We start from the raw sequence: 27,560 nt of genomic DNA on the forward strand, positions 1-27,560 counted from the left end.
ATCCTCATCCTCTTCACTGATCCTCATTCCGCAGGGCTGCTGGCATGACCAGTCAAGTAATTGGGCCCAAGTTCTCCAATGGGCAGTGTACTGCCAAAATTCTATCCACCACTCCTCCACAGGTATAAAAGCATTTCAATAGACTAAAGTATTGGGACATACCTCTTAATCATTGAATTCAGGTTTTTCATTCAGTCCCATTGTGGACAGTGAAAGACCCTGCCCATGTCTGGCCAGACTTGGTGTCTCCTTCTTCGGAGTCCCGCCCCCTCCTGTCATGTCCCTGGCCCACACCTGATACTGAGCCCCATTGTTTCTCTCCTGGGCCAGGTTCATAGGGGCAGGGAGGTGGGCTTGGAAAAAGCATGAATATGGTGGAGGATGAAGACTCTCCCTGGCCAGAATAGCTGCTATAGTCTGACACCTGGGCACTGCTGGGGGCTCCAGAGAGCACCTCTGAGCCAACACCAGTGCTATTGTCAGCATCATCAGTGCTGCCAGGTGTCATAGAACTGCTATCGATGACAGCTCTGCCTAATGTCCCGGAAGACTACCCGGCACTGCCAGCATGAACAACCAGCATGAGTCAACAGCGCTACCTGCCGCTCCAGAGAGTGTCCCAGAGCCGCTGGCCAATTAGATGGCGCCACCTGGTGCTACGGAGAGTGCCCCAGAGCCACCAATAATGACCCTATTATATAGAGATACTGAATTTTCAAAAACATAGTGTTTTTTTCTAAACACATGTTAACACAACAAGAATTTATATGTTCTATGTTGTGCTTACCAGACAGTATTGGCTTGTATACACAGCCCAACAGCATGAGTTCATGTTGACCTTTTTAAATATGTTCAAATATATACACACATAACTTTCAGCTGGTTACAGATTTAAGGACTTAAGGACTGGTTTTGTTGCTAACACACACTATAAAAAGACCACGGATTACTCAGATAATGAACCATTTCTGTGTTACTTAAACCTGTTCAGTAATTCAAATAAAGGTTTTTAAATAGGTTTGTATGTGGTTTTCATTTATTACTAAATTGTTAATAATAGTAGCCATTTATATAGTGTTAAGTAGCCTTTTAAATTAAAGTTAACAACAGAGGTTTTGATACGCATACATTACTGATACTGATCCTTCTTAAAATTGAATTAGTGATAATTGGATTTCTGCAATTGAACATAAGAAGAAAACAAACAAACAAAGAAGAAACAATGGTTTGGCACTTTTCAGAGAATCTGCTTTCTTGAACAGCAAGGGTCACCTGGGAGAGTTGTTGCTGCTGACTCTGGAAATTGCTGTAGGAGATTGGGCATTCCCTGGCCTTCCAAGGGAAACCTTGGATGTGGTGGTCAACCTGAAGACATTGTGCACAATGACTGTTGCTTTCACTACTGCGTCCACATTTTCTGGTTTCACACCAATGACCCAGTGGTATATCCTCCATTGTGCAGCCAGGATTCTAAAGGCATTTCCAACTATTCTCCATGCTCAGAACAGGTAATAGTCAAAAATGCTCTCCTTTTTAGGTCCTTCCAGGATATTACTGGCCTGAGAAGATTTCTTTGCAGTGGAAAACTTCATCTCAAACAAAAAAAATGAGGCATTTGCCTAAGTTTCACAGCTCCTATATTTGACTGGGAGATTGACTTTACAAGAACCTGTCCAAAGGCAGAGGCAGCAAGAGCTCCTCCATCAACTGTGGCATCCAAAGGCCTTAACATCACCAACTCTGAAGAGATAGCTGGAGTCTACTACAACCAGGAGCACAATGGAAAATGTCCCTTGGAAAATTGAACTAATTTTAACCTAACAGTCAGTCACAGTCTTGACGCTCTCCAAATCATTCCTAAACATCCTCTTTATTTTCTACCCCAACCACTGCTTAGCAGCCATTCAGCTATCCTCCATTACTTCGGCCTTACATTGAGCATCTTGTGTTTGGAAGATCTGTAAAAGTGAGACCTGAAACTTTGACAGAGTAGAGGATGGCCATTTTCAAAGCCAAACACAAATAAAAATATCAAAATATCATAAAAGTCAAGGAAAAGTTGTGGTGCTGTTACCTGCAATGATATTTAAATTGTCTACTTCAAAGCTGAATATAATGGATAAAAAAATACACGACCGCGCTGGCAGTATGCTTTAGCTTAGGCTGGTTGGCAGAGTTTGGATATTTAAGTTTGCTGGTGTCTTTCATCTTCATCTTCATTGGGGTAAACATGCTTATCAAGAGTGGACACATGCTTTATAAGGAACTCTTCCATTGGTTGTTGGGTTTATATTAAGCTGTGTTTTTGTTAATGTCTGCACATCTTGTTTTGGTGTTGTTTTTACCACAGTAGCGTATTGGAATATGCAGAATGACTGTACTGCTGTAAGCAATAGGTTATAACCTTTTATCATGCCATAGTGAGACAGTGTGTTTGGAAAATGCATTGCAAGTCGGTATGCTATTGTCTTTATACAACCTGTGCAGGTCAGCACAGTAACCTTTCTTCTAAAAAATAACAAATTCGATTTACATTAAGCTATCATACCATATAGAACAATTTGATTCAGTCAGTTTGTTTCTAGAACAACTTAAATAATCAGATTTTAGTTTTGCATATCATAAGCCCCAGACTTTACAGCTCGGTCAGAACATTCAAAAATGCTCTTTCAAAAACTAAAATAAAACAAAATAAACATTTAAAATACATATGTGCATATATGTATTCCCAGCAGCATGGTTAGTGTGCTGCTATTGTGATGCTGCACAGTCCTCATGTAACATGATGTGAGATCATAAAAAAAAATTGTAGGCCCATGCACCTTTAGTCCACTTACAGCCAATGAACTCTGTAACTCCTTCAAAGTGACCGGTGATCTGTCTGTAGCTTCTCTCACAAGAATAGTTTTGAAACTGCACACTGCAATTTGCTCTGATGCAGCTTCTGCTTTCTGGTGTCTGAACAGAGATTATTTTCCAAACCTGTACTTCACAAATAATTGTGGTTTTCTATTTTTTTATTGTTTAGAAAATAGGGTTGTTACTTGAATGGTTTATGTATATATAACACTGAATCTTTGAGCCAGTAGACTGTTATCATACCACAACACTGTCACATTAGATATCTTTGAGGAAATATCTTATTTTCAAAGCTGAGAAGAGTGTTCAAACAGTTAGACCTCTCTGTATCTATGATGAGGAATACTGAGCATAATAACCATTGAACACGCTTTATTGTCTTTATTGTGTTTATCTGTTTTAACAGTTTCAAGCTCAACTCAGATATAATGGAAATACTTTAGAATATCTGCCATATAGTAAAACTAAATATATATATATATATATATATATTATATATATATATATATATATATATATATATATAAGCTGCATAATAAAACTATATATAAAACATAAAAACAGTTAAAAACAATCAATGCAGTCACAGAGCTTTTATAGTAAAGTTTCCTAAAGCAAGCCTGACGAGTGGAATAACAGCCTGGCCACACACTTGTTTCAGAGGCAGTAGGTGAATTAAGGGAATTTTAATGTTTTAATTATTATTAATACATATATTTAAAATAGAATAAAACTTCGTTAACTTATAACAAGCATTTCAGCAGCATAAAGCTGGATAAAATAAAATTCTTTATTCACAACAACAATAATTTACAGTAGTAATAATATTCTCCATCAACCTGTGTGAAATGAACACTGCTTACTGAGTATTAATGATGACAGTAGTTTTCCAGGTTTGATTGTAACTCTGATGTTGTTTCTACTGATGGGTCTTTACCTGTGCGTACACAGGCTGATCACTGCTGTTCTTTGTTCTGCTTCTTCTTGAGGAGGAAGACGGAGCAAAGCTTAGAGCTGCGTAGTTCAAGGTGTCAGCGTCTTCAGCCTGACAGGCCACACAAACACACATGTAGCAGTTATACATGATGAACAATTAAACATTTCAGACTGTGGAATAAATCAGACGTCAGTATTTTTAACTGGAATGAGTGATATAGTGTAGAGCAGGGCACAAAAAAACACTTTTTGGTTTTTGCTTGATCATTTTCAAAATTATTTGAGCAAGACTTCTTTTTTTAAAAGTAATCTAGTTTCCAGCACTTACTTTTTATCAACAATTCAGCCAAAATGTTTGACTTTGGCCTGACTAGCTCTTGCTGTGAGTTTCATGCTTTAAAATATGCTATATAGCAGGCACAAAGAGGTAATCTAAATATAACAGTATGAATTCACTCGTATGCAAACGTACAGGCATCTCTGGCAAGTGACACGTCCTGTTGATTTTCTAAATGAAAATAAGTTACACATCGTTTATAGAGAACACACTTATGCACATTTCTCTACTTCTGCATATTTTACTACAAAATTACTGTTTGTTTGTTGAATTTAACATATAAAAAAACAACTGAAAAAATAAAATTCATGGTGCATTTCATACGTTGTATTCTTTAAATTTATCTGTTTTTCCAATATGTTTAATTAAATTCAGCAAATAAATCAAAATTGTGCTCTAAATTTTGCAAAAAAAGCCATATCTAAGTGTGTTCTTAGTTTTCTATAGAGGATGTGAAATTTGACCAGGGTGTGTTCAAACCTTTGCATATGACCGTGCTCACAAATTCAGTAACAGAAAAAGTGCTTCTGATTTATGATGTCAACATTCACAGATAAAACAGCTATGAGAATATTAGAAATTTAATGAAATATCAATGATATATTTGAACGCAATACTAGTTCTGAAGATTAAACATTTCACATGTAACAATTTAAAACTGTTACACTTTCTAATGTTAGTATTAATTATATAGTCAATTGTCAGTGAGTCTGTCAAGATATACAGAAAAAAGAAAGATAGAAAAGTGAAAAAAAATCACCTGATTTACATGCAATGTGTGATCTTCAGCAGCATCTTCAACAAATAAAAAGTAAATCACTCAAATTACATTATTATAACAAAAATGAGCAAAACACATTCAACAGAAATATGAATTTAACAATCATATCTTAGTCTCATATGTGTAAATCCTACCTTTATGATGGTGTTTGTGTAATTTTCTGCACAGAAATAAAACCACAGCTATGGATATGATGTTTGACACTGCTAAAACCAGAAGAGTTGGGTCCAACACATCTTTCTCTAAAATGATCACGACATCATTTAATCAATTAAATAAATTTCTGATTAATTAAACAAACAAAAATCTGATTTAAAAACATCCACTGTTTGAGAAAAAATAAAACCACCAAAATACAAGAATTTCACATTATCACATTAACAGCTATGAATGGCTTCAAGACTGCATGACTGAGGCTATTAAATGGATTGGAAATATCTGCTCTTACCTACAAACTCCAGTTTAGTTCCGTTCCCAAAGATGATCTCTCCACACATGAGCACAGCACAGTAGTAAGTTCCAGCATCAGAGAGGCTGAGGTTTCTCTTGGGGAGTTTGTAGACACAGCTCTGTGTAGGAGAATCAGTCTCAGAGCTGTCTCTTACACTCATCACTCCTGTTTCCATGAGTGTAAATGATTCCTGGATGAGATTCTCCTGATCCATGTCTGAACCAGTACACACTGCGTTCTCCTGAAGACGCATCTGTGAGTATTGAACACTGCAAAGTTGTATCTCCTCCCAGTTCAACAGGATCTGATACAGGAGGCTGGAGAACAGCAGAGAGACTTGAAGATGAACCTAAAGAGAGGAAAATGCTACAACTCAGAAATGCTGATAAAAAAATTGCTTCAAAATTAATGGTATTTAATGAAAGCAGACTGTAGTAGACGAGCACCTACCTTTGAGGACTAAAACTGTGCAGTCTAATAATGCAACATCTGCATATGATATAAGAGAACAGTAATATGTAGCTGAATCAGATGGTTCTGCATTTGAGATATGCAGAGTAAAACTGCTTTGTCCTCTCACTGCAGTAAAGCGGCCGCTCTTGTCAAAATCATTGTGATATTGTGGAGTAGAACTAAAAGCAGAAGCAATGAGAAGAGCCTTTTCTCCTGGAGTTTGTTTGAACCAGACAATCGCTGTCACATAAGAGTATGAAGTAGAACAATTCAGACTAATATTTTCCCCGTCCTGAATGACCTTCAGTCCATTTAGACAGGAAATGTCTACCTTTGATGTGCTGCCTAAAAAAAAAAACAGTTGAAAATGTGAAACTCTATTATATTTTCTGTATATTTTATATGACACACTACAGTCCATGCGTTTGAACAACAAAGGGAAAAAAAGTGCTGAAGCACTACCTAATGCTGTTAAGAGCAGAACTGTTACATAAAATCCAATCATTGCCAAACTCTTCAAGTAATGTGACTCCTGAGGAAAAATATAAAACGCATTAGCATTAGAATTCATTTATATATTTAATATTATACATATGTGTAGTTTTATAAGACGTCACTTACAGTTTTTGTAGGAAGTAGTCATTTGAGACGCATGCATCAGTCTGTACTTAAACCTCCACAAGAGCACCTTTATAACTCTCTGGCAGAAGCTGATTGGCTCCCGTAACAGAAAGTTCAACTGGGCACCAACCACTCACATCAGTGTGCATAAATAAAGAGCTTAATATGCAAATCACTACTGCTGGGTTACAGGCATGGTTTATCCACACCACTTACTGTGCTAGTAAGAGCACACAAAGACAGAACATAAACATGGTTAAATACAGCCAAGATCCACCACATTTCTTTGCAATAATCAACTTGAAATAAGCAGTTTTTAGTCCTGGTGGTCCATGATCAACGTTCTGTGCTGTGTAAGGACCACCCTCTTGAATGTTTTCATGATATGGGAAGTGAGTGCCTTGTATTTGGGGTCCTTCTCTGACAATAATGATTTCACTGAGCTGCATTTGAAATAGAACACATAATCCAATGTATTATTAAAACAGGGTCAAATACTCCAGTGGAAATATGAAAGAAGCAACAAGGACCGTGTGTCTGCAGTCCTTCTCAGAGCTGGGTGCTCTTTTTAATGTGCAGAAAATGCTGACACTAATGATTTCACTGAGTGTTCACTGCTGCATTCTATTTTCCATGTTTGTATTTGAAATAGTAAATGTATTCCAAATTATCCTATATAATATATAATAAATAATATATAATGTATATGATCTCAATAATCCTATTAGTACAATGTCAAATACTCCAGTGGAAATATGAGATACATGCATTATGAGATACATGCATTAGCCACTTGAATAAACACACACCCAAATACAAACACGCGCAACACTAGACACTGCTTAGTCAACAAAAATTATTAAATTAAATAATTAAAAAAAAATAACAAGTGTAACAAAAATAATCATTTCGTGTCTTAAAAATTATGTAGATATTAAGTTCAGTTAAAACACCTTTTTAAGAAGAAGGGCCTGGGTTTGATTCCCTGGATGGGTGACCAGGGTCCTTTCTGTGTGGAGTTTGCATGTTCTCCCTGTGTCTGTGTGGGTGTCCTCTGGGTGCTCCGGTTTCCTCCCACAGTCCAAAGACATGCAGTCAGGTGAATTTCACCTAGGTGTGAATGTGTATATGTTTGAGTGTCTGCCCTGTGATGGACTGGCGACCTCTCCAGGGTGTTTCCTCCCTTCCGCCCAGTGACAGAATAGGCTCCAGCAACCCTCTGTGATCTAGGAGAATAAGCGGCTTAGATAAAGTGTGTGTTTTACTGTTTACATGTGCATATGGTATTAGACTATAATACACTGGAATGACAATAAACATATAGACCAGTTCACTTTTAGTCCTCTTACAGCCAATGAACTGTGTAACTTGTTTATAGTGACTGTTAATTTGTCTGTGGTTTCTCTCAAATTATGAGACTGTGTTTGATTGCTGTGATACAGCTTCCACCTTTCGGTCACTGAACACACTGCTCACTGAGAGAGATATAATTTTCTATTATTTTGCTCAAATCCAAATTAATATGCCTTGCCCTCAGGCTCACAGCTTGACCAATGATCATGAAACAGAATGAATTTATCTATCTATCTATCTATCTATCTATCTATCTATCTATCTATCTATCTATCTATCTATCTATCTATCTATCTATCTACCTACCTATATAAATACGTTTAGAAAATGCAGAAGTTACATGAATGGTTCACAGGTAGAAATCAATCATGTTCAATGAAAAGTTGATATTTATATTATATATAACACAGTGTCTTTGATCCAAGAGGCATCATTGTCACATTTGATAACCTTGAGGAAATCGTCTTATTTTCAAGGCTAAGAAGAATGTCCAAACGTTCAAACCTCTCAATATGAATAATGGTGAATTCTGAGCATAATAACCATTAAACATGATTTATTGTTTGAGCTGCATCCCTGACAAAGCACAAGGTTCTCCAGTAGCTTATGTTAGACCCAGTTCATCCAGGAGAACACAGTGTGTACTGGTTCAGACATGGATCAGGAGAATCTCATCCAGGAATCATTTACACTCATGGAAACAGGAGTGATGAGTGTAAGAGACGCTCTGAGACTGATTCTCCTACACAGAGCTGTGTCTACAAACTCCCCAAGAGAAACCTCAGCCTCTCTGATGCTGGAACTTACTACTGTGCTGTGGTGACATGCATGTATGGAGAGATATTATTTGGATGTGGTACCCTTATTATGTACTTATTAAGAATTATGTAGTCATTAAAACACAATTTAACCAGAAAATTTCACATTCATTTATTTATTTATGCATTCATGTATTTATTTATTTAGCTTTGGTATCTTTTGTGTCTGACTACAATTCTGGGAGGTCTATTATGCTAGTGCTAACTAAAAAGTAAGGCTAAAACTAATACAGTCCTTTATTTCAGAAACAACTTCAAACAATTGCAAACACATAATGTTGTAATGACCTGCAACTGGCTGGTGCTGCCTCTGAGAAGCTCAGGACTGGAGGCCATGTGCAGAGGCTCATGTTAGGCACGCACCCTCCCAAAAAGGGACTTGTTATTTAAGTGTTGTTTGTTGGTGTAAATATGTGTTGTGTGTTATTTGTGGTATATATGTCTGGGGGAGTGAGTTGTTTTGTTTTGGGGGTTGGTTACCAACCAACGTGAGGGTGAAGCCTATGGCTAGTGGTGATTTCCCCATGAGTTTAGTGCTTTGTATAAAAGAGCACAGCAGAATCATGGCCTACCGTGTCTTAATCTATGCTGATGCCACAATAATGACATTGCTTATTTGTTCATGTGTGTGTGTGTGGGTGTGTGCATGTGTGTTTATTTGAATTGTTTTATTCATCAATTTTTCAAATTCATTATTACCTGTCACCTTTAACAGCACCATAATATCATAACAATTGAAATTAAATTTGACCACAATCCAGTATTACAAATACTAGCTCATATTTTTCAAACATCTCAATACAGTGCTTTTGTTATACAGTTGTCAAATCAGTGTTTCTTGATGCTGTACATGTTGTCATGGTGATGGATCGATATCAGCACTAGTACTTTTCCTCTTGCAGAAACAGCCCACAGTAAAATCAGGAAAGCTACACATAGTGTTACTGACCTTGGAACATTAAACATGTGCATTTATTACACCACATTATCATTATCACACCACAATACTGTCACATTAGATATCTTTGAGGAAATCTCTTATTTTCAAATCTGAGAAGAGTGTTCAAACCTTTTGCCCTCTCTGTATCTATGATGAGGAATACTGAGTATAATAACCATTGAACATGCTTTATTGTCCTTTATTTCAGTGTGTTGCACCACTGACTAAGTGATAATCCTTGGAAACAGATCTAAACGTGATTTTGTAAGTAAGATCAAATATACATATTTCACAGAATTTTCAACATATCTGAAAAATGAAATCTGTGAGATGTAAACAAAGTGAGTCAGAGTGGTTTGATGCAAAATGCTTCATTGTGCAGAAAATTACCAACTCAGATTTCTTTACAGTGGTTGTGATGGGAACCAGGAGTCGCAATGTCCACAAAACAAATATAATCATTTTATTTACTTTCCAAAATGATCAATGAACCTAAATGAGTCTTCGGAGTTTTTATATGTAATGTTGATGATGTAAAATTGTGGAAAATCTGAAAAAAACAAAAACAGAGCCAAAAACTAGATCAAAGATAAAATATTGCATAATGTGTCAGATGTTATACCCTCCAATGCGATGATGGTGGTAAAACTTTATCTCAAACCAACTGTAAAACAACAGACTTATTTTTTAAATGTTATTTGTTATTTTTACTGTTGTATTTAAACCAATTAATATTTCAACTCAATTCGGATATCCTGCCAGCAATTAAACTTGACTGCACGCCTTTATAATTTCTGCATACATTAATGAATTATAGTTTCTCCCTCGTTATTTTTATGGACATCCATGTGTTACCATAAACCAATATTTATGTCATGTGTAATATATATATATATATATAGTTAAAAACAATCAATGCGGTCACAGAGCTTCAATAGTAAAGTGTCCTAAAGCAAGCCTGATGAGTGGAATAACAACCTGGCTACATGTTTCAGAAACATTGGGTAATGTCAGCAAATTTTAATATTTTAAAACATTATTAAAAAATACACTTAAAATTAAATAAAATACGCTCAACTTATGAAAATCATTTAGCAGCATACAACTGGATGAAATAAAATGCTGTATTCACAAATGGGAAAAGTAACACATACATAATTTACAGTAATAATAATATTCTACATCAACCTGTGTGAAATGAACACTGTTTACAGAGTAGTTATGATGACAGTAGATTTCCAGGTTTGATTGTAACTCTGATGTTGTTTCTACTGATGGGTCTTTACCTGTGCGTACACAGGCTGATCACTGCTGTTCTTTGTTCTGCTTCTTCTTGACTGAGCAAAGCTTAGAGCTGCATAGTTCAAGATGTCAGTGTCTTCAGCCTGACAGACCACACAGACACACATGTAGCAGTTATACATGATGAGCAATAGAACATTTCAGACTGTGGAATAAATCACACTTTAAAATTTGCAGCGGCAATGGCTGATACAGTGTAGAGCAGGGCACAAACAAATAAAATCTTTTTTTTTAATCATTTTTAAATTATTTGAGCAAGTTATTGAACTAGATTTACAACTAATCTAGTTTGCAGCACTAATACCAACAATTCAGCCAAAAGGTTGACTTTAGCCCAACTAGCTCTCACTGTTAGTTGTCTAAGTGTTTTAAAACGATGCTATATTGAAGGCACCAAGAGGTAATTAAATAAATATGAATACAAAATTTATAAATTCTGTGTCTATCAGTTGTATGCAAAAGTACGGGCATCTCTGGCAAGTGACACATTCTGTTGATTTTCTAAGTGAAAATAAGTTACACATCCTCTATAGAGAACACACTTCTGTACATTTCTCTACTTCTGCATATTTTAGTACAAAATTACTGTCTGTTTGTTGAATTTAACATATTAAAAAAAACACAATAAAAAAAATAAAGTTCATGGCACATTTAATTTATATTTTTTTATATTTATAATTTTTTTTCCCAATATGTTAAATTAAATTAATCAAATAAATAGAAATTTTGCTGTAAAATTTGCAGAAAAATGTCATATCTAAGTGTGTTCTCTGTTCACTGTAAAGAATGTGGAATTTGACCAGGGGTGTTCAAACATTTGCATACTAGTGTGCTCACAATTCAGTAACAGAAAAAAACACTTCTGATTTATAATGTCAAAATGCACAGATATAATTGCTATGAGAATACTAGAAATGTACTAAAATATCCGTATTACATCATATATATATATATATATATATATATATATATATATATATATATATATAAAATAAGTAATAAGTTGTCAACAATTATATGAGTCTGTCAAGATATACAGAAAGAAAAAAGATCATAAAGAAAGTGAAAAAATCACCTGGTTTATATGCAATGAGTGATCTTCAGCAGCACCTTCAACAAGTAAAAAGTAAATCACTCAAACATATTACATTATTATTACAAAAACTAGCAAACCATTAAACAATCATATCTCAGTCTCATATGTGTAAATCCTACCTTTATGATGGTGGTTGTATAATTTTCTGCACAGAAATAAAACCACAGCTGTGGTTATGATGTTTGACACTGCTAAAACCAGAAGAGTTGGGTCCAACACACCTTTCTCTATAACAACCAACAAATCATTGAAACAAAATGTCTGATTAATTAAGCAAACAAAACTGAATTGAAAACAACCACTGTTTGAGAAAAAAATAAAACCATCAAAATATATGAATTTCACATTATCACGTTAACAGTTATGAGTGGCTTCGTGACTTCATACCACCACAAATACAAACACTGCTGAACGAAAGAAGAATCTCCATATCATGGGTGATTCACATCGTATATCCGCATACATTTGTCTTTTACTGTGTGGCAGATATTCTGAGATAATTACATTGGCTTTGGGTTGGGCTTGAGGCTGTTAAAATAGATTGTAAATATCTTCTCTTACCTACGACGTCCAGTTTAGTTCCATTCCCAAAGATGATCTCTCCACACATGAGCACAGCACAGTAGTAAGTTCCAGCATCAGAGAGGCTGAGGTTTCTCTTGGGGAGTTTGTAGACACAGCTCTGTGTAGGAGAATCAGTCTCAGAGCTTTTCTTACACTCATCACTCCTGTTTCCATGAGTGTAAATGATTCCTGGATGAGATTCTCCTGATCCATGTCTGAACCAGTACACACTGCGTTCTCCTGCAGACGTATCTGTGAGTATTGAACACTGCAAAGTTGTATCTCCTCCCAATTCAACAGGATCTGATACAGGAGGCTGGAGAACAGCAGAGAGACTTGAAGATGAACCTAAAGAGAGAAAAATGTTACAATGCAGAAATGCAGAAAAAAAAAACTGCTTCAAAATTAATGGTATTTAATGAAAGCAGACTATAATAGACGAGCACCTACCTTTGAGGACTAAAACTGTGCAGCCTAATAATGCAACATCTGCATATAATGTAAGAGAACAGTAATATGTAGCTGAATCAGATGGTTCTGCATTTGAGATATTCAGAGTAAAACTGCTTTTTCCTCTCACTGCAGTAAAGCGGCCGCTCTTGTCAAAATCATTGTGATATTGTGGAGTAGAACTAAAAGCAGAAGCAATAAGAAGAGCCTTTTCTCCTGGAGTTTGTTTGAACCAGACAATCGCTGTCACATAAGAATATGAAGTAGAACAATTCAGACTAATATTTTCCCCGACCTGAATGACCTTCAGTCCATTTAGACAGGAAATGTCTACCTTTGATGTGCTGCCTAAAAAAAAAATAAACAGTTGAAAATGTGAAACTCTTATTATATATTTTGTATATTTTATATGACACACTACAGTCCATGTGTTCAAGAAACAAAGGGAAAAAAGTGCTGAAGCACTACCTAATGCTGTTAAGAGCAGAACTGTTACATAAAATCCAATCATTGCCAAACTCTTCAAGTAATGTGGCTCCTGAGGAAAAATATAAAAAGCATTAGCATTAGAATTCATTTATATATTTAATATTATACATATGTATAGTTTTATAAGACGTCACTTACAGTTTTTGTAGGAAGTAGTCATTTGAGACGCATGCATCAGTCTGTACTTAAACCTCCACAAGAGCACCTTTATAACTCTCTGGCAGAAGCTGATTGGCTCCCGTAACAGAAAGTTCAACTGGGCACCAACCACTCACATCAGTGTGCATAAATAAAGAGCTTAATATGCAAATCACCTCTGCTGGGTTACAGGCATGGTTTATCCACACCACTTACTGTGCTAGTAAGAGCACACAAAGACAGAACATAAACATGATTAAATACAACCAAGATCCACCACATTTCTTTGCAATAATCAACTTGAAATAAGCAGTTTTTCGTCCTGGTGGTCCATGATCAACATTCTGTGCTGTTTAAGGACCACCCTCTTGAATGTTTTCATGATGTGGGAAGTGAGTGCCTTGTGTCTGCGGTCCTTCTCTGACAATAATGATTTCACTGAGCTGCATTTGAAATAGAACACATAATCCAGTTTATTATTAAAACAGGGTCAAATACTCCAGTGGAAATATGAAAGAAGCAACAAAAGGCATCAAGTTTGTGAAAGGTACTGCACTGAACTAACACATGAAGATTATGATGAGTGTAAACTCTACCTGCAGTTCTCTGCTACCTTCTGGCCCTGTCATTTCAGGATCATTCCTTTGAAGTTGCTCTAAGTAAGGCAATAGGTGGGTTGCACTGTCAGGAAAAGCAATAGAGGCAGAACACAAAACCCTCACAGAAAAACAACCTGTTAGATTCATAGAATAAACTCACATTACAAGCAAACAAAAGGCAGCTTATATTAGATTACATACATGTATTAGGTACTTGGAAAAAACACACACATGCACAGAACTAGACACTGCTTTAATCAGCAAAAATGATTAAATGAAATAAATATATAAAAATAATAAGCAGATCAAAAATAGTCATTGTAGTCAGTTTATTTCTGATGTAAATAATAAAATAATGTAACATGGGTATCATTGTTATGTAGCTACTAAGGTTATTTAAAACACCTTCATAGCTAATTTGTTCCTAGTCTTCTTACACAAATGCACCATAGAAGTGTATAGCAACCTGACTGTTCAGGATCTCAGGCTCTAAGAAGTGTTTCAAAAAGCATCTTTACTAACTTTGCTCAGTTCTAAGATATGTATGCATCCTAATGTCGGCCCTGTGCCTTCTCCTCTGGCAAATGCTCCATTAGCTTCATAGTGTACAAGGTTTTTGAGAAGCCTCTTCCACACTGCAATTGTATCTACTACATTACACTGTACACTGTATTACCCCAAATTACATAGTACTTTGCTTTATATGTATTACACTATGTTATACTATGTTATATGTGGAGTTTGCATGTTCTCCCTGTGTCTGTGTGGGTTTCCTCTCACAGTCCAAAGACATGCAGTCAGGCCAACTGGAGATGCTAAACAGCCCTAAGGTGTGAATGTGTGTGTGTGTGTCTGCCCCGTGATGGACTGGCGACCAGGGTGTTTCCTGTCTTCCTCACAGTGACCGCTGGGATAGGCTCCACCACCCCTAAGATCCATGAGGATAATACATGTTTCACTGTATGGGTGATTCTCTTAAAGTATGGGTGGTTTTATTTACACACTGCACACTGAGCTTTAACTTAAGATTAAAAACATTATCATTGTCTTGTTTAACTACAAAATATTTTTTCATGTCTTAGCTGGATCACTCTCATGCTTTCTGGCAAACTTTAGATGTCATATTATATTGTTGTAATGGCCCCTTTTTGCCAGCTTTCCAATCAGGCCAGTTTGATTTAGGCCTATATACACTGTAGACTGGTGTACCTTTGGTCTACTTACAGAACTCTGTAACTCGTTTATAGTCCCTGTTGATTTGTCTGTGGTTTCTCTCACAAGTTCTGAGACTGTGTTTGATTGCTCTGATGGATGTAAACAGGAGTGATGAGTGTAAGAAAAGCTCTGAGACTGATTCTCCTACACAGAGCTGTGTCTACAAACTCCCCAAGAGAAACCTCAGCCTCTCTGATGCTGGAACTCACTACTGTGTTGTGGTGAGATGCAGATATTCAGAGATACTATTTGCATGTGGTACACATCAGTTCCTTTACTGATCATTTTTTATTTTAATACCATTGAAATCTGTTACATTGTTGTACATTTGATGGAAAGTTTCTTGAACTTTTTCCAGTTTTAAGATGATGTAAAATGAGTGTCATTTATTATGTAGATGATGTACAATGGTCATTTATTATATAGTTATTAAGACATTAAAACACATTCATAGATTATGTTTTCTGAATGTAACCAGAGTTTCACATTTTATTTATTTATATATTTATTTATTTAGCTTTTGCATCTTTTGTGTGTGACTAAAATTCTGGGAGGCCTCTTATGCAAGTGCTAACAAAATAGTAAGGCCAAAACTACTACAGTCATTTATTTCAGAAACAACTTCAAACTATTCAAAGAGAGGATATTGTAGTGACCCACTACTGGCTGGCGCTGCCTCCGAGAAGCACAGATAGCCGTGTAAGAGGCCACGTGCAGAGGCTCATGATAGACACGCACCCTCCCAAAGGGGACTTTAATGGTGTTTAAATGGTGTTTGTTGGGGTAAATGTGTGGTGTATTGTGTCTGGGGTGTGGGTGTGTTGTGTTGGGGGTCGGTTACTGTGAGGGTGACTCTTACGGCTAGTGGTGATTTCCCCCACACACAGCCTTGTATGTGCCTATTCTACTGGTGTCTAATAGAAGAGCACTTCTCACAGCAGAATCATGGCCTCCCCTGTGTCTTACTCTATACTGACACCACAAAACTGACATTACCGGTTTGCTCATTTCATATATGTGTGTGTGCACATGTGTATTTATTTATATTTATTTATGCATTTTTTAAATTCAGTATTACCTGTTACCTTTAACAGCACTGTAATATTTTAACAATTTAACAAATTAAATTTGAACACAAACTGGTTTTACAAATTCCAGTGCATATTTTTAAAACATCTCAACACAGTTCTTTGGTTATACGGTTCTCAGATCAGTGTTTCTTGATGCTGTACATGTTGTCATGGTGATGGATCGATACCAGCACAAGTACTTTTCCTCTTGAAGACACAGCACACAGTAGAATCAGCCAAGCTACACACAGTGTTACTGACCTTAGAACATTAAGCATGTGGGATAATGTGTGTTACACTAAATAAAAGGCAGCTTGAATTTATGTGCATAACAGACAGCCAGGGGGTGGTATGTGCACTATATGTCCGAAACATCCAGACCTCTTCTAATGAGTGAATTCAGCTACTTTAAGATGCACCCACTGCTGACAGGTGTTCAGTTGCATACACACAGCTTGGATAATCTCCATAGAAAACACTCTCGAGCAGTTACACCTGAGCCTAAGGTCACCATGCCCAGCGCCAAGCATTGTCTAGAGGGGTATAAAGCCCCCCAGCACTGAGCTGTGGAGCAGTAGAACTGTGTTCTCTAGTGTGATGAAGTTCCAGTAGCTTTGGGATGAGTTGGAATGGAGTTTGTGACCCAGAACTAATCATCTATCAGTACCTGACCTCACTAATGCTCTTGCTGCTGAATGCAATCAAATCCTCACAGCAATGTTCTAACATCTGTTTTAATTCATGCATGTCAATATACTTCAAATCAAACAGTGTTAATAGCAGTTGCTATATTGTTATATTGAATTTTTACCTTGAATTTATTCAAGAAAACCCATTACATGACTGGACAGGCCCTAGGTGAGTTGACATGGAATGACCAATATTGTAGTTTGTGTATGTCATAGTTTACAAAACAAAACACAACAAAACACAACAAAACAAAACAAAACAAAAGCACATCAATTCGGTCACAAAACTTCAATAGGAAAGCACCCTGATGCAAACCTGACCACATGTGATTCTTTCAAAGCCATCTTCTGAAATCAGCTAATTTTATTATTATCATTACTATAGATACAAACAAAAATATGTATTTATATTAGATTGAAATTTCAGTAAAGTGAAGCTAGAAGAAATAACTTTTTTTCACTGTGAAAATGGCACATACAGAGGTACAGTGATTCGTATAAATTATGACATTATGTAACATTTGTGAAATGAGCACAGTTTACAGAGTAGTTATGATGACAGTAGATTTCCAGATTTGATTGTAACTCTGATGTTGTTTCTACTGATGGGTCTTTACCTGTGCGTACACAGGCTGATCACTGCTGTTCTTTGTTCTGCTCCTTCTTGAGGAGGAAGACTGAGCAAAGCTTAGAGCTGCATAGTTCAAGACGTCGGTGTCTTCAGCCTGACAGACCACACAAACACACATGTAGCAGTTATACACAATGAACAATGAAACATTTCAGAATGTGGAATAAATCAGTCTTCAGTATTTGTAGTTTCAGTATTTGTAGTTTGAATGGCTGATATAGGGCAGAATGGAGCACAGTCTAAGACTTTTTGTTTTTCGCTGAATAACCTTAAAATAATCTAAGGAACGCTTTTTTTGCAAGCAGTTATAGATAGCGAGCAGTGTAACACGACAGAACGTGTAATAAATCTGATATCGGGTTTCAATATTCTTAAGTGAAATGACTGATATACATTAAAATCTCAAGGCATCACACATTACAATTTATATTCATTAAAGTTTTTAATATTAACACAAATAACATGTCCTGAACCCGCATATGACCTAAACTTATACGTTTGTTAAGTTTTTATAATGCTTGCTTACAAAAACACATGGCAATTAAAAGTGGCAAGTAAATAAAAAAGTTCCTTTAGTTTGGAGAAATTAGAATAAAGTGAATTAATCACCTGGTTTGCTTGGACTGTGTGACCTTCAGCAGCACCTTCAACAAATAACAAGCGAACTATTTAAACATGCAGTATTGCATTTGTATGGCTTGCGAAGATAATTAATTAATAGTAAAAATTATATGTAATAATAATATCAGTTTCAGAGGTAAAACCTACCTTTATGATGACTGTAGTATAATTTTCTGCACAAAAATAAAACCACAACCACGGATATGATGTTTGATGCTGCTAAACCAATGAGGGTTGGGTCCATAACACCTTTCTCTATAGTAATCAAGAAAATTATAATCATTGTAACTATGTTACATTTAATAATTAATAATTTCTTTTAGTCCATTCATCATAAGATTCACATACAATGTAAAGGGTAACAGACATTTTCAAATTATGCCAAAAACTGAAAAACGTCAAAAATGCAGATGTGAGGTTTTGTTCTGACAACAGCAATATGACTGTCAGTGTTGGAACAAAACTTTGTATCTCCAAGACTGTGCCAAGATTTTTTATTAAATAGTATTTTATCATTTCTGTTCATCCATTTATTGTGAGAAAATGAAGACAATGAAAAGGGTAACTGATGTTTTCCAGTTAAATTCCAAAAAGAACACAAAAATGGAGTTACCAGGTTTTTGCATGACAGCCACAAAAAAATAATAATTATAATAATATAAATGGCACTGAGCATGAAAAACTAATATCTAGTAATAACATCTACAAGTACAACCCTAATAATAATTCAATTTCACCTTTTAGTCTCAAAACACTGTAACTCCAGCATCACGACAAAAAAAAGAGAAGTAATGAAAACATTTTTTTTTAGCTTTATGAAAATCTTGAGACTGAAAGTAAATATTTTCTCTTACCTACAAAGTCCAGTTTAGTTCCATTCCCAAAGATGATCTCTCCACACATGAGCACAGCACAGTAGTAAGTTCCAGCATCAGAGAGGCTGAGGTTTCTCTTGGGGAGTTTGTAGACACAGCTCTGTGTAGGAGAATCAGTCTCAGAGCTTCTCTTACACTCATCACTCCTGTTTCCATGAGTGTAAATGATTCCTGGATGAGATTCTCCTGATCCATGTCTGAACCAGTACACACTGTGTTCTCCTGCAGACGCATCTGTGAGTATTGAACACTGCAAAGTTGTATCTCCTCCCAGTTCAACAGGATCTGATACAGGAGGCTGGAGAACAGCAGAGAGACTTGAAGATGAACCTAAAGAGAGGAAAATGTTACTTATTATTGAATGAGATGTAGATGGAGATCAGATTTACAATGTAGTATAATGTAGGTTTCCAAACTGATTGCATTTAATAAAAGCAGACTGTACCTACCTTTGAGGACTAAAACTGTGCAGTCTACTAATGCGGCATCTGTATAATATGCAAATGCACAGTAGTATGTAGCTGAATCAGATGGTTCTGCATTTGAGATACTCAGATTAAAAGTATCTTTTGTTCTTACTGCATTAAAGCGGCCACTCTTGTCAAAATCATTGTGATATGTAACTGTTGTAGAACGAAAAGCAGAAGCAATAAGAAGAGGCTTTTCTCCTGGAGTGTGTTTGAACCATGCAGTTGCTGCCGAGTCAACGGATGGAAAAAAGCAATTCAGATGAATATTTTCTCCCCAATGAAGGTACTTCAGTCCATTTAGACACTGATTGTCAGCCTTTGATGTGCCACCTAATAGACAAAACAATAAAAATGAGGCAAACTGTACTGCTACTTTAAAAATTCATGAAGAGCTGTAGAGTGTAATGAAGTAAGTTAAGTAAGCAAATTGAACCTCATTAGAAGCATAAAAACATTAAAAACATGAAGAAAAGCTTAAACAGTACCTGAAGCTGTTGAGAGGAAAACAAGTGCATAAAATGGAATCATTGCCAAACTCTTCAAGTAATATATCTCCTGAAAAAACATGACAATACAACTACTACTGCTAATAATATGTGCTATGCTGTGTTGCTGGAATTTAGTTAATTCTGAGAGCTCACTTACTGTTTTTGAAGGACGAAAGTAAGAGAATTTGTTAATATGTGTGTAAAACTTGTAGAAGAGTGGCTTTATAACTCTGTGCTGAAAGCTGATTGGCTTCTATAACAGTAGGAGGTAAAATCAGGCCCTGCCCACTCGCCCTGGCCAGAAATGTGGAAATTAATAAGTAAATCATCACAAATTAACTCTAGCTTTGAATTTTAAATATGTGTCTCTTCAAACATCTATTAACATTCTATTAATATATTAAAACAAACCTAGTAGCAAAGAAAACTAGCACAACAAACATATGATGGTAATTTGATTTTTGCTGAAGGTTTATTATTAAATACTGCTGAGGCCCACCAGACATCTCTTTGTCATACTCTACTTGGACTGAACAGTATAACACAACAGCAATTCCATAAATCCTAAACAAAGTAATATAACAACCTTCAATATAACAATGAATTGCATTTCAGTATATAATTCCAGTCTGAGAATGGCACTGTAAACACTGGTCCTGCAGGTGCAGCTGTGGATAAAGTATAAGAGTGGGCTTAGAGCTCTAAAACTGCAGAACCCATTGTTCTGGTCTCCAGGCGTAGGCCAGGTGTCTGAATGGTTCCAGGGTCCTAGAACTACACTCGGCCAGGGATTTTATATGTGATTATGGATGCGATTTTTACATATGTTTTCTTTTCACTTTTTGTGCAAGCCTTTTCCCATCACAAGATATATACCTTATCTGTTCAGACATTTGCACACCAAGTTTTTCTAAGTAAAATGCAACTTTGCAGTCTGATTTCTTAAGGCAATAACACATTACTGTTATGATATTATTTTTAATGTAACTTTGTGTATAATGTTTAGTTTTCTGTCTTTCCTCCTGTGAACTATAAACCATATTTGAGTTTATATATAGCAGAGACCACAGTGTAGAAGGCACATATTTACTGCAGTAGAGGATGAGCTGCTGAAACTTCCAACCACATCAAAAGATTAAACAGAACTTTAACAGCTTCTTAAAAAAACTATAAACACTGAAGTGAAGTGTGTCTGAACATCCCCTCCTGCTCTCATAGATACATGTATAACCTAACCATAAACTTACATTTTGGATTTTTAGTAGTTACCAAATATTCACTGTAGTGTCTGACTATTGAAGCCTTAAGATTAATAATTGAATTATAAGCCATCTGAAACCTGTGAATACTTTCATCTGAACTAATCTTTAACTGAAACTTTTCATTGACATGCTGCCATGCAGTCACATTTAATGTGTTTTAGTGTATTTTAAGATTATTTAGTTTATTACTGTTTTTATTTAAAACCTGTAAGAAGTAATAAAAAGCAGATTGTCCAGATACAGGAAACTGACCTCTAGAATAGAAGCATTGTGATGGTGAGGGGTGGAATTTTCCATACAGACAGGATGCAGCTCCACTTTGTAGGAGACAGGCTGAACAGGGGGCGCTGTAGGGATGTGATTACAAAGCTGCTTGGACAAATCACATCATCGAATTGCAGGTTCAGTTGCTCATTGGTTCTCTGTCCCAGAGAAGCCGAGCATAACCTGCGCATTGAGCCTTGCTGCTGCCTCTAATGTCATAAATTTGCTTGACGTTTACCAGATGACAGCTTTTTAGATTAGTTAGCTTCTAATGGGCTGTGTCTACTATAATGTAAAAGAAAGGTTCCAAACCCTGGTCCTGGAATAACCCTGCCCTGAGGCTTTTTGTGTTTTTCTGCTATAACATACCCTCTTCAGCTTAGGAAGGGCTTGTTGACATGAAGATTATTTGGATCAGGTGTGTTTGTATCAGAGAAAGTGCTAAAGTGTGCAGGGTAGGGGCTGCTCCAGGACCAGGGTTGGGAACCAATGATGTAAAATATTATAATAAGACAGTGAATAATGACATGGTGAAGTATGGATTAACCAAACTGGTGCTTTATTTACTGGTGCTTTATCTAGTTTTAATAAGTTAAGTTGTTCGGCATGCAGGTACAGCAAAACAGGCTGTGGAAGTTGAAGTCATAAGAGAAACTCATATCAGGAACTGAACTGAAAGAGCAGCTCTGCATGTGTTAAACGGCAGCAGTCCAGGGGGTGGTCTCTTTCTCATATTCAGAAGAGAAGGGGGAGGTGTCATCACAGTGTTAGGAGGAGTTTTGGTTGTCAAATGTGGCTTGAAAAGACATGCATTTACACTTTACTAACTCAGACCACATTCTGATGTAATTTAAGTGAGATTTCAATCTGTTTTTAATGTGTATTGAATGCATTTACACCTGCATTTTAATGTATATATCTCTGATATGATTATGATATAAAAAAGAAACTGTGTCAAAAAGCAATTGATTCTGTCCACATTCTCCATTTTTACCTAGAAAAAGCAAGAAAAGAACTGCAAACTTCTAGAAAAGTTTAAAGTCATATTTAATGTTAATGATAAAGGTGGGTTTAAAAATAAAAATCACAGAAATAAAAACAGACTGATGAATTCTTCACTAATGTCAGTCACAGAAGACAAAAAGTGCATAGCTGAAATTATGTAGCATTAATATACAATTACAATTGAAAATTGATTAGAAATATGTAACATGTAGATAAACAAGTTACAAAACTTTCATTCTCAAATACTTTTAGCATCTTGCTCTGACTGTCTTTGGCTGGAAAACTAAGACTGGATCAAACCAAGTAACCAAATTTCATCAGTTGATTTTATGAGTAATCAGCAGTAAAAAGGTAAGAGGATTCTTTAGCATTCAGTAATTCAGTTTTATTGGGGATGTTTGATCTGTGAGTAAACTTCAGTGTCTTTAAGCTTCTGTTGTCTTTTAGTTCCTCTTGAGGACGATGGTTTATTAGTGAAACTCAGTGCTGCATAGTTCAAAGCTTCTTCACATTCACCCTGAAGAAGAAAAAGTATTTAACAGGTTTTACTGCAAACTCACTGAGCAAAATAAAAGTTTATCAGAAGAGTTAACAGATCCTACAACCAGCACATTAAACATAGTGAGCAAAATCACGTTTCAGAGTATTTTGTGTGGTGCAGGGAGGTAATAATTGTAGGTAAGAGTGAATCTAGAGTTCAGATGGACATTTCTATTACATTTTACCATGATTATAAATGCTAATATTTGTATTTATCATATACCAATCTCGAACTTTACAATCCAAGTTTCCAATAGATTGAATTTAGCAGAAGAGAAAATGAGTAAATTACCTGATTTACTTGGACTGCATGACCTTCAGCAGCATCTTCAACAAAAGACAAATGAAGCTCAGTCAAAGCCATTATGTGCATTAATAGCTTTTAAAATACTACAAATACAAATATGTTATCAATAGAAATTAAATAATCATATCAGTTTCAGAGGTAAATCCTACCTTTATGATGGCTTTGGTGTAATTTTCTATACAGAAATAAAATCACAATTATGGAGATGATGTTTGATGCTGTTAAACCAAGAACGACTGGGTCCAAAAACACCTTTCTCTACAATAAGAAAGCAGATCTTATTAATATCTTTGTAATGAATGCAATGCAGAAAAATGTACAAAGCAAAAAAAATACTAAAACATAATTGTGATGTAATTGTATCTAGAATACCTAATCAAATAAATGGCTGTTAAGTGAAGAAAACTGGGGGAGTGGGCACAGCCCTGATTTTTTAAAATCAAGCGATACTTTTGGGCTTATCTATAATCTCAGTATATAGCCTTTATTACTGATTACATGTTGTTATCAGTGATATTGCATTATCATTGCAAGTGAGGGAGTACATGCAAGTGAAGAAAAGCACAGTGTGCACTGAACTGTCCCAAAAAAGACTCAGTGTTAGACTGTGGCAGGGTTTACCGGCCAACGTTGCTACATTTAATATGTGTTCCCTCATGTGATTGTTTATTCCACAAAACATCCACATTTAGAGCGCGAGTTATCTCTTATGAGAAACTGTTTCTACCTAGTAGTTCATAAAATACTAATATCACTTCATTCAGAAAGACTGAGTTGTTGAAGAGATGCTAGATGTCTACAAATATTCCCATACTTTTAAAACTCTAATTAAAGAGAACCAGAATAGGTAGTCATAGTTTTGTGTAGTTATAGTTGCCATTGTAACATTCTTGCATGCATTTTGTAGCCGCAGTGTGACGGGGTGTCAGGATGTAAAGCTCATTTTTGGAGGTTCAGAAAGGTTTGAAAACTGCTGCTAACAGATTACTGATATTTACCTTGCCTGTTTACTCTGAGCAGTGAATTCAGTCTTGCATATAATGAACAATATGATCTGGAATACCTACAGATATACCTGTGTTCTGACCTGCTTTCACAAAATGCATTAAATGTGAGCTAAATATGAATTAAATGTGCAGTTAATGTAACAATTCTGAAATCAAGCGCTGACCTGCCCTGCTTTTATAAATAAAATTTAAGCAACTCTTAAACTATAATCATTTTCAAACACAGAATACTTTTTCTCTTATTTGGGCTGTGTTTGAGGCTACGTTAAAGTATTTAAAATATTTGCACTCACCTACAAAGTCCAGTTTAGTTCCGTTCCCAAAGATGATCTGTCCACACATGAGCACAGCACAGTAGTAAGTTCCAGCATCAGAGAGGCTGAGGTCTCTCTTGGGGAGTTTGTAGACACAGCTCTGTGTAGGAGAATCAGTCTCAGAGCTTTTCTTACACTCATCACTCCTGTTTCCATGAGTGTAAATGATTCCTGGATGAGATTCTCCTGATCCATGTCTGAACCAGTACACACTGTGTTCTCCTGCAGACGTATCTGTGAGTACTGAACACTGCAAAGTTGTATCTCCTCCCAGTTCAACAGGATCTAATACAGGAGGCTGGAGAACAGCAGAGAGACTTGAAGATGGACCTAAAGAGAGAAAAAAGGTGATTATTGATTGAGATGTAGATGTAGATTTCAGGTTTACAATGTAGAAGGATTTGTAGCAGACTGTAGTAGTCTAACACCTACCTTTGAGGACCAAAACTGTGCAGTCTAATAATGTAGCATCTGTATAATATGTAAATACACAGTAATATGTAGCTGAATCAGATGGTTCTGCATTTGAGATACTCAGATTAAAACTGCTTTTTTCACTTGCTACATTAAAGCGTCCGGTCTTGTCAAAATCATTATGATATTTAACTTGTAAAGTGTCAAAAGCAGAAGCAATGAGAAGAGGCTTTTCTCCTGGAGTCTGTTTGAACCATGCAGTCGCTGCCGGATCAACGGGTGAAAAGAAACAATTCAGACTAATATTTTTCCCACCATTAATGTACTTCGGTCCATTTAGACATGGAACATCAATCGAGGTGCCACCTAAAAGGAAAAACAAACAAAAAAATTAAACTGTATTGTTATTTGAAATCTGTGTGCTTCCCAATTAAGATACGTAAGTTGAAGTCCAGTAATGTTGAAAAATAAAGAACCGTAAACAGTACCTACTGCTGTAGTGACAAAAACAAGGGCATAAAATGGAATCATTGCCAAATTCAAAATAATGTATCTCCTGAAAAGAAAAAAAATATAAATTCTGTTATATTGTCCTAACACTTCTGCTAATGACAAAAATATGCATATATATAGCTCACTTACAATTTTTGAAGGCTAAAAGTAACCTTTTGAGATGTCGTTTGCATGCAAAACTTCTACGACAGCAGCTTTATAACTCTGTACTGAAAGCTGATTGGCTCTCAAAACAGGAGGTAGAATCAGGCCTCATCCACTCACATCAATGGGCAGAAATGTAAAACTTAATATGCAAATCACTACAAATGAACTGTCTCAAGATTTAAAATTTAAATATGTTACTGTTGTGTGTCACCCTTTCTGTACGTGCTACAGTTTATGTGTTACAGCTTCTCTTCAAACATTTCTATTAATAGTATATGACAACAAACAGCAGAGGAGAAAACTAGCTCAGCAAACACATTATGGTTATAATGTCATTTTTACTGAAGGTTTATTTATTTTACTGCTAAAGGCTCATAAAGGCAGATATTAAATACTGCTGAGGCCCACCGGATGTTTCTTTGCTATAATCTACTTAGACTGAGTTGTATAACACAAAATCAGTTCCATAACTCCTACATAAAGTAATAAAACCTTCTACATAACAATGAATTGTGTTTCAGTATATAATTCCACAGTCTGAGGATGACACTGTAAACACTGGTCCTGCAGGTGCAGCTGTGGATAAAGTATACAGGTGTGTGTAGAGCTCATAAACTACAGAACCGATTGTTCGAATGGTTCCAGGCTTCCAGAACTACACTAAGCCAGGAATTATGTATAGAATTATACATGACATTTTTGTATCAGCTTACTTTTTACATTTCTTTGTAAACTTTTCCCTGAGGTTCAGGAAGTCTAGGCTTGCTTTTGTCTGTGAGGCTTTTCCCTTCACATGTACTTTATCTTCATTCTTCTGTGAACTATATTCCATATCTGAGTGTGTATTTAGCAGAGACCACAGTGTAGATGGCACATACGTACTGCAGTAGAGGATGAACTGCTGAAACGTCCAACCACATCAAAAGATTAAACAGAACTTTAACAGCTTTTTTTAAAAAAACTCGAAACGCTGAAGTGATGCGTGTCTGAACATCTCCTCCTGCTCTCATAGATACATGTATAACGTAACCATAAGCTTACATTTTAGATTCTGACCAAATATTTCACTGTAGTGTCTGACTATTGAAGCCTTAAGATTAATAACTGAATTATACATCATGTGAAAGTTAAATCTGTGAAAACTTTCGTCTGAACTAATCTTTAACTGAAACCTTTTCATTGACATGCTGCAATGTTTCATATTAAATGAAACACAACTATATTTAGTTTAGTTTTAGTATATATGTTAATATAAATTAGTTTATTATTGTTTTTTATTTAAAACCTCTAAGAAGTGATAAAAGCAGGATGTCCAGATATAGGAAACTGACCTCTAGAAAAGAAGCAGTGTGATGGTGAGGGTGGAATTACCCATACAGGCAGGATAAAGCTCCACTTTGTAGAAGACAGGCTGAACAGGGGGCGCTGTAGGGATATAATTTTGCGGCTGCTGTAGTCACAGCTTCTCTAAGAAATCACATCATCGAATTGAATTGCAGTGTTCCTGGGTTCTCTGTCCCAGAGAAGTCGAGCACTGGTGG

General features: G+C 36.0%; 2 protein-coding genes across 2 annotated transcripts; both read right to left on the reverse strand.

The window, feature by feature from the left end:
• Positions 1-11,989: 11,989 nt before the first annotated feature.
• On the reverse strand, positions 11,990-13,623 carry LOC118826427. Its single transcript, XM_036597389.1, has 4 exons — positions 13,430-13,623; positions 12,962-13,309; positions 12,509-12,859; positions 11,990-12,174 (listed from the first exon to the last, which is right to left on the reverse strand). Exons 1-4 carry the CDS (start codon positions 13,536-13,538, stop codon positions 12,035-12,037), a joined length of 948 nt encoding a protein of 315 aa, XP_036453282.1. The 5' UTR covers positions 13,539-13,623; the 3' UTR covers positions 11,990-12,034.
• A 4,137-nt stretch (positions 13,624-17,760) lies between these two features.
• Positions 17,761-26,026, reverse strand: LOC118826142. The gene is made up of 11 exons (XM_036597029.1): positions 26,002-26,026; positions 25,848-25,915; positions 25,378-25,725; positions 25,190-25,275; positions 24,925-25,021; positions 20,244-20,402; positions 19,738-20,088; positions 19,268-19,618; positions 18,561-18,668; positions 18,402-18,436; positions 17,761-17,886 (listed from the first exon to the last, which is right to left on the reverse strand). The coding sequence occupies exons 2-11, from the start codon at positions 25,888-25,890 to the stop codon at positions 17,761-17,763; spliced, it is 1,704 nt and encodes a 567-aa protein (XP_036452922.1). The 5' UTR covers positions 25,891-25,915; positions 26,002-26,026.
• Between the last annotated feature and the right edge of the window lie 1,534 nt (positions 26,027-27,560).

This window comes from Colossoma macropomum, unplaced genomic scaffold (genome assembly GCF_904425465.1).
Source record: "Colossoma macropomum unplaced genomic scaffold, Colossoma_macropomum, whole genome shotgun sequence".
In the NCBI taxonomy this organism is placed as follows: Eukaryota; Metazoa; Chordata; class Actinopteri; order Characiformes; family Serrasalmidae; genus Colossoma; species Colossoma macropomum.